The sequence below is a fragment of the Limulus polyphemus genome, unplaced genomic scaffold, assembly GCF_000517525.1.
Source record: "Limulus polyphemus unplaced genomic scaffold, Limulus_polyphemus-2.1.2 Scaffold9924, whole genome shotgun sequence".
Taxonomy (NCBI): domain Eukaryota; kingdom Metazoa; phylum Arthropoda; class Merostomata; order Xiphosura; family Limulidae; genus Limulus; species Limulus polyphemus.
The window spans coordinates 4,044-13,281 of NW_013675534.1; the positions used below are offsets into that span (position 1 = coordinate 4,044).

Below are 9,238 nucleotides of genomic sequence, written 5' to 3' on the forward strand. Positions count from 1 at the left end.
TACAGTTTCATGACTAGAAGTGGTAATGTTTAACTTTATTAGTCCAACTGGATATAAATATTTCATGTAATACAAAGACTTCTGCAATCTGATCTAGTTAATCTCAGAGAGAATTTGTTGATCATAGAAGCGAAATTAAATTTTAGAAACATTCAATACACTTTAAAAAACGACTTATGTTAAAACCTAAAAATGATTGAAAGCAGTCTTAGAATAGTTAACACAAAACACATGTTCAACAGATAGGTAATGATGTAATCAAAATAACTACCAAGTGTTTGGTGTTGCCTCAGCTTGTTGCTTTTCTAATTTTGCTTAAAATGGTTATTTTATAACATTTGGTTATGATAACCTTATCATTTCATTTGTTTCGTATCTGCAAGATATTTCTAAGTTTGTGTTTGATAATCCATTGAATTATGACACCAAATAGCTTATTTTTTTATCTAATGATTTTTAATTTACAATCAAATATATACTTTTTTGTTTTTTAAGGACTTAATTGGCTTGTATTAGACAGTTATAATTATATATTGTTTAGTAGTCTTCACGAGCACCTGTGTAGGCCTAATGTGTAAGCCTAAATGCTATTTAAAAAAGCAGTTTTCTATTTGTACTAGTGTATTCAGTAAAGGACTCGTACTATACAGAAGACAACACCCTTCAAGGTATAATAATGTTTGGTTCCTTAATGTTCTTTATTGTTCTACCAGTCCATAATCAGACAATGAAGTAAAGTGTTCACAGTTTACTCAGATATACAGCTATGTTTTCTGTTTAGACGGCTGTGTAAACTAAAAAAAAAATTCTGTTAAATGTAAATTTTTTTAACATTTCTACATATCAGTTTGTCCACGTTATATTAAGACCCACAATAGGATCTACAAAATGAATTGTTTATATTTATATACATGCCAACAAATAATAATTATAACATATTTTATGAGGTTGTAACAACCTATGTTTTACAAACACTTCACATCTATATCATTATATAACATGCTGGTAATTGTAACGTATGTTATGAATCTATAACGTGGTCTGTGACCGTTGGTAACGCAAGTGATAAACAAAGAATGCGCTAAAAAGGCTGTTTGACCAATCACATGAATTTTAAACCAGACTTTATCTGTACTACAGAAAATGTAGCTGAAAGCTTTTATCAGATTATAATTTTTGTTCCTAACGCATTTTAAAAAGTTTGTATTTCATAAAGAAAATATGTTTTTAGGTTTTTTTTTCAAGCAACAGATGGCACTGCTGAGATCAGTCCTTGGACGTAAATCTTAAAACTGAGATTGCGCAGAAAGAGAAAGGTTAACTGAAATAACTGAAGTTCTATTTTACTAGAGAACACAACAAATAAACATAAAATTAGTGTAGTGGTATTACTCTTTTGTTAATAAAGATACAGAGAAGGAAAGCAAAACGATTGGCGTTTTCATAAACTTGACAAAAGGTCAAGTAAAATACCTCCAGGTGTTATAAGTCTTGAATTGAGATGGTACAGAGAGCATACTTACTTGTGAAGCGCTTGCTTCTTTCAAATAGTTGACTGTGGACTGAAGACTCTGTATATCATCAGCTAGCTGGGAAATCTGAAGAAAATGACGTTTAAAATTAAATAGAAAATATACACAAAGCTTATATTTTAAATTACACAACAAAAACCATGAGAGAGAGAAGCCTTTTATCTTATAGAAATCACCAAACGACTTTCTACAAATCTTATATGAAATTTGTCCTATCCACATATCTGTTTAGTAAAAGCAGCAGAAACACCGTTTCATCACTTAAGCTTTTTTTTTTAAATAATATTTACAATTATAGTATAAATGCGATCATTATAGAACAGTGTTTCTCAGCCAGATTTGACAGACGACCCCCGCGTCCGGGCTTTGGTCGCTACGACCTCCCATTATCTCTACAAGGATGAAAAAGTTCTGGATGTTTCTTGGCGCAGTTCGTCATAGTTCATAACAAAGGTGTTATGTGCATCTCACAGGCACCTCGAGGACTAAAAAAAGGGGGTCGCGACTCATCTTGTGTGAAACACTGTTCTAGAATGTGAAGATCTGAAACAAAATATATATATATGTCATTAATGAAATATCTAGAATCATAATCATCGACAGCGGAAAATTAAAGTTTCTGAAGCACTAAGTAAAAAATTAAATTAATATTTTCTGAAAAATCCTGAAAATTAAAAAAAAATTAATATCATATAACACACACTTGGTCAAGAAGATATTAACTTAAAATAATTTGAATGGTGTCATAATATAGTTTATTAGAGAGAAGATGAAATAACAAATTTAATCAGTTAATAATTACTACGAAGTCAATAGATGGCGCCACCTACAACCTTACCTCATTTTCCTTTGCAGCTAGTTCGGTCTCCAAAGAAGACCGACTGAATACTCCCACAGCTTTCTCCATGACGGGAGCTCTTTGAATCTGAACAGTCAGTTGTAGAGTCTGTTTGGTGTTGTCAAACCGCTCTTTCAGCGTAGACACCTCTTTCTTGTTCAGTGTTGCCCTCTAACGGAGAAAACTAACATTAACAACATGCAAAGTACATTTTCAGGGAAGTAAAAATTATTCTTAAAACTGCAAGGTCAATGAACTTTTGCACTTACTTGATTTTGATTTCTAAAAGTTTTAAAAAGCGGCAAGAATAATATAAGGTTCAATATATGTTCAAAACTCCCCAACAATGGTAAAACATCAAAAGCAGAACATATATATATATATACTACCTTGTTATTAAAGATGGAATATTTTCTAGATCTTCCTACATAAAAATGTATCGTATCATTTCTCCTCAGGAATATTATACTTATATAACCTAAACTTTCTTTGCCCAACATATTTTACTGTTTTTAGCATAGAATAATCAACTCTGTAAGTTGTCATGAATGAATAATATTCTGATTTACCAGTTTTTCAAGAAATGTCACGTGTTTTTGTAATATTTTGAATGTATATGTTACAAAATGATAAATCACAGTCGACTTGTCCAAGATCAATGGAATTGGAATTTTCAAAACCGTAACATGCACACGTGGGCTAAACGGTCAGGTCGTCAGAGGCCCGGGGTTCAGATAGGGCCGTCCCAAATTCTGAACTAATGAATGAATTAAGAGCAGTCAGCCAGAAGTACTCGCCACCACAAAGGCTTATATCCGGCTCTTTGAAACGAGTGACAGGATTTGACTGTCATTTCTACAGCTGAAAGTGTAGAACATGTCCAGCTCGTCTCGAAACTTGGACCATTCAATCCGCAGTCCGACACCCGGCCCCAAGGGTTCATTATGTCGTTTTTAAACTGTATCAAAATTATCTAATATTGCATCCGTAAACTAAATTGTAAAGTCAATAAGAGGATAAGAAACTAGTGCCGTTTGATAAAATAACTAATGGAGTCAAGAGTGGCATTCCTTCTTCTATATTTATTCAGCAACTTCTCAGGTGAGCTTTAAGGTTATTTTCAGCTGTGTTATGTAATTTTTTTCCGAATGCCTGCTACGCTGGGTACCCTCAACTCAACAGTAACACGTGAATAAACGGCCTGGTAGGTATAAAAGGACGGCGGGCCGAAGGAAGATTCGCTGTTGAAATTATCTAGCTGCTACGTTTGATGATAAATGTATGAATGAATTGAGAAATAGGCAGACGAAGAAACTTAAGGACAAATAACATGCGGGAAAGTGGCTAAAGAAAGAGGCAGTTGGATAACTAGATTTGTTGTTAGACAAGGAGGGAGGGATGACAGCTTGAATGATGAAAAGTTGGAAGTATTGGCAAAATATTGTGATAGATGAATACGAATGGACAGAGTGGAGGTCAAGTGGATCAATGATTGGTCAGCTTAAGTTGCTAAGAAACTACTAGGTATAGATAAGTCAAAGAACGAATTGGTACTTAAAATAAAAACAAAAACAGATGTGCCTGACATAAACGACATACAAATAGAGGAATAAACTAAAATAAAGGAGGTTAGGCTATATTGTTTGAGAAATTTTAAATGGTTGCAAAATTTTATTTCAGATCGTAAAGAAAGAAGTTCTTTATATATCCGTACAAAAAGACGCTATAGTACATGACGATAAACTAGGTTTAATTTCAAACTGTATGTTTTAGTACTTTTGCAAAGTAACTTAAATATTGCATATTAGAGAATCTAAGGTTGTTAATTTGAATCTATTTTGAACGTGTACTGCACTCAAGAGATTATATCCCATGCTTCCAAGTATCTGATCGAAGGTTTAGACCCGCCAGTTGTTTGCTTGCATGGTTAATTACATAATAAAAACAAAAATTTTCAATAAGATTGTCAAGCGAAAGCAGATCACGATATCCAATCACTTGTGAGACAATTATCCTGTAAGATGATACTCGAAAATCAAGAATGACGCGTTAAAACTACCAACCAAATGACAGACAACAAACCATTATAATTGAAATGATTCCAAATCGTCCATATCGACATCAACCAGGGAAATTAATATCATCTTTCATTTGGACTTTAAACCTTCCATATTTGCGTGATAAAAATGGGGAACTATTTAGCTTAGTGTCATCTTGTGATTAACAATCACAACCCTTATAGGATGAGAGTAGTAGAGTAAACGTTAGAAGGATATGTGGGTGTAAAATTTAAACTAACAAATATGACGTAGGAAATTTTACGATTCTTCCTGTTACAATGCCCCCCAGTGGCATAGCAATATGTCTGAGGACTTCCAACGCTAAAATCCGGGTTTCGATACCTGTGGTGAGTAGAGCACAGATAGCCCATTGTGTAGCTTTGTGCTTAATTACAAACAAACAAACAAACTTTTACAACACATATGTAAAGAGCTAATGAAATAACTGGGTGAAATTACATTCTATGTAAAATACATAGCAGTACTTAAAGGGGTTCATTGCAATACCGACGACATTTTTTATATCTTCTGCATGATTCATGTTTTATTAGAGGTCCTGTTACCTTTAACAGTATTTGAAGTATTTCAAAAGGCGACGAGGTCCAGAAAGAAATACATGATAATATTAGGGATTATAAAAAACAACAACAAACTATTTTTTCTTTGCTGTCTTACCTGATGAATCAGTCAAAATCTGTTATAATACCTATTTCTCATGATTAGATAATTATTAGACTAATAAATACAATATTCCGCTCAAGTTGGAAGCTTTTGAATAAACGACAAACCTGACCTTAGTCTTACAAACAAAAGTCCTGCTATTGTATAACTGCAGGCTGGGTTTTATAAGCTTTACAAGTTGAGACACCCGTCTTACTTCTGGGGGCATAAGGATTGAATGTAGGACTTGAACTACTAAGTTAAATAAATAACTTGTATTTATGTACATAATCTGTTTTACAACTACTTTATTTAACATCCGCTTTATTCCACATTTCAGGAATGGTGTTACAATTACTGAATTTTGTTAGTTGTACTAATCCCTCTACAGCCTCATTGTTTGTTGATACTCTAAGGGTTTCTTGATAAACCACATCAGAACTTATTGTTTGTTGATACTCTAAGGGTTTCTTGATAAACCACATCAGAACTCATTTGTTGGTACTCTGAGGGTTTTTTGATAAACCACATCAGAACTTATTGTTTGTTGATACTCTGAGGGCTTCTTGATAAACCACATCAGAACTCATTTGTTGATACCCTGAGGGTTTCTTGATAAACCACATCAGAACTTATTGTTTGTTGACACTCTGAGGGCTTCTTGATAAACCACATTAGAACTCATTTGTTGATACCCTGAGGGTTTCTTGATAAACCACATCAGAACTCATTTGTTGATACTCTGAGGGCTTTTTGATAAACCACATCAGAACTTATTGTTTGTTGATACTCTGAGGGCTTTTTGATAAACCACATCAGAACTCATTGTTTGTTGATACTCTGAGGGCTTTTTGATAAACCACATCAGAACTTATTGTTTGTTGATACTCTGAGGGCTTTTTGATAAACCACATCAGAACTTATTGTTTGTTGATACTCTGAGAGTTTCTTGATAAACCACATCAGAACTCATTTGTTGATACTCTGAGGGCTTCTTGATAAACCACATCAGAACTCATTGTTTGTTGATACTCTGAGGGCTTTTTGATAAACCACATCAGAACTCATTGTTTGTTGATACTCTGAGGGTTTCTTGATAAACCACATCAGAACTCATTTGTTGGTACTCTGAGGGCTTTTTGATAAACCACATCAGAACTTATTGTTTGTTGATACTCTGAGGGTTTCTTTATAAACCACATCAGAACTCATTTGTTGGTACTCTGAGGGCTTCTTGATAAACCACATCAGAACTCATTTGTTGATACTCTGAGGGCTTTTTGATAAACCACACCAGAACTCATTGTTTATTCATACTCTGAGGATTTCTTGATAAACCACACCAGAACCCATTTGTTGATACTTTGAGAGCTTCTTGATAATCCACACCAGAAGCTCCTACTCCTTCCTGGGCTGAATAAATATATTTCTTGGTGATCCTACTTTTGAACACTCAACATAGAACTGACCATGTGTAAAGCAAGGGGTTTTCAGATGTAGCCCTGTCACTTTAGGGGTCTGACCTTGTGCTTTGGTTGCCTTTTTTCCTGGTAAAAATTTGAATATTTGGCATTTTTAATGAAAGAACTGGAAATTTTCCAAGAAAAACTCAAAATAAAAAAATAGGAATAAATATTGGTCCAACACTGTGAAGTAATTAGCTAAACAAGCATATTTTTCCTGTGGCCATGACACAGAGTAGGTGTAGCTGGGTAGCTATTACCCTATGGCATACCCTTTGATCCATTGTATTATTCTACCAAGTTTGGTTGTGGTTGGTCCAAAGACCAGACAGTAGTAGTTCGCGGACAAAAAAAAATCAAAAAAATCTATTACTATTTTTACTTTTATAAGTATAAATAAAAACTTATGATGATACAATGTGACGTTACAATATCTGAGGGGATATCACGGTGGATAGTGCTTTGGACTTGTTGTCAGAAGGTTGTGAATCCGTTGCCCTACCGCTTTTTTTTAGCGTTATAAATCCGCAAGCTTACTGGAAGGGTGCTCCAGTATGCACTACAATATCCAGGAAACTGAAAGATGAAACTCATAACGATATTCAACTTTACATACCGTACGAAACATTGCAAGATTTGGTACTTTCTGTGGCTCTGCATATAGGTGGCCTAAAAGCGTACGTATCATTTAAGGAAAAAAAAAGGAGTTAAAAAGTCCTATGGCCTACGTTAAACAAGGAGGATAAACGGAAGGAAGATACAGCTGAATGTTAACGATCGTACATTTTGAACAGCCGCAGGTTTCATCGCGTCCAGTCATTAAGCACGTCCCTCAGAAACTCCAGCATTAAGCCTCTGTACGCCATCACCTGTAAGCTAAGGCGACGTTGCCGAAAACTAGGCCTGACAAAACAAAGACTGCTGTTGGTTTAGGAGACGATAAAATATACTACTGTACACTGAACCGTTGGTCAATTTAAAAGCGAGTCTTGATCTTACCGTGAGGAATTAACTATCCGTGCACACATGCAGTGGGCCTTTACACAGAAACGAGTTTGGGTGAACTAATCGTTATTGCTGAAAGTTATTAAGCAATGCTAATGAATATTCATGAAAATCCTTCTATGAAAGACGGTATAAATTAGTCACGCTGGAGTTGCAACACTAACACGACATTGAGCTTGATCTACAGAATGGCAAATTAAAACCCATTTGGCTATAATGGAAGAGAGAGTTGTCTGATTAATGTGTATCGTTAGGGCTACTTATGTACTGAAACTACAATCAGAACCTCGACATGTTTCTAATTTCACAAGTGTCCTTTCACAGTTATATTTTCTTATACGTTCTCCCTCTAGTAGAATCGCACAGATGGAAGAAGGAGTTTTTTTTTAAGCTACTAATCACAACAATCAATCAGATCCTCACTAACTGATGACTTAAATAACCCATATATATAGAAAGATATATACATATAGGTAGGCAGTTGTTTTCTTTAGTTAAAATCACATAGTCCCCCAGCGGCTCAGCAGTAAGTCTGAAGGATTATAACATAAAAAAAACGAATTTGGATACCCGTTTTGGGCACAGCACAAAAAGCCCGTTGCGTTTAGAAAGATAAAAACAAAGCAACGCCAAAAATTGGGTTTCGATACCTGTGATGGGCACCGTTCAGATAGCCCATTGTGTAACTTTATGCTTAACAACAAAAAATAACAAAATCGGGTAGAACAACAACAACAAACACGTGATAGTTCGTGTTAAAATAGCGACTTTATTGCACTTGTAGCTCTTATCTTTTGAGATACTTAATCTTATACACTTAAATTCAGCGTGGTCATACTTGTGTCCGGAAGCACGTTACACTATTATGTTTGTTTGTTTTGAATTTCGCGCAAAGCTACACGAAAAGAGTTGGCGGTGGGTGGTGATGACTAGCTGCCTTACCTCTAGTCTTACACTGCTAAATTAGGGACGGCTAGCGCAGATAGCCCTACCAACGAATAGTGCGATTGACCGTCACATTATAACGCCCCCACGGCTGAAAGAGCGAGCATGTTTGGTGTGACAGGGATTCGAACCCGCGACCCTCAGATTGCGAGTTGAGCGCCTTAACCACATGGCCATGCCGGGCCAATTTTCATATAGACAAAAATGTTTTTCCCACACTTAGTATCACACCTTTTAGGCTAGTTTTCCACCACAGATAAAACTCAATAGATATGGAAAATTAATTATACACAAGCGTAAGATTAACTGGTCATTCAATAATTAAAGATGTACGAAAAGATATTTACCAGCTATTTCATTGAATCTACTTCTGGAAAAGGGTAATTACCTAATTAAATGACTTCATGTTTTGAGGAGAGAGTTACTTATTTTCAATGAAAACATAACAAGAAAGGGGAGGAAATATATTTTATATTCTTATAAATTATAAAAATCTAATTAAAACTATTAGAAATAATCCAAACTTGTATTCAATTAACAGGTTTTACAGACTATTAATATTAGACGTTTTATAATTGTTTTAAAAACACGTCACCACCAAATAAGCTTTTTGTTCAATACCAGAATTCATCAGTTGGGCTGGGTGATGAAAGACAAAATATTCTACGGCCGGTGAAGTATTTCGAAGCCAATAGTCCTATATATATATATATATATATATATATATAATAAACT

The 9,238-nt window shown here is 34.7% G+C and overlaps 1 protein-coding gene across 1 annotated transcript in view; it reads right to left on the bottom strand.

Annotated features, from left to right (window-relative positions):
* The window catches only part of LOC106476156 (protein CASP-like), a 19,264-nt gene that overhangs the window by 2,544 nt on the left and 7,482 nt on the right, over positions 1-9,238 (bottom strand). The window contains exons 2-3 of the mRNA XM_022380089.1: positions 2,371-2,541; positions 1,524-1,598 (exon numbers count right to left, since the gene is read on the bottom strand). Of these exons, the coding sequence (XP_022235797.1) occupies positions 1,524-1,598; positions 2,371-2,541 (246 nt within the window). The remainder of the gene's footprint in view (positions 1-1,523; positions 1,599-2,370; positions 2,542-9,238) is intronic.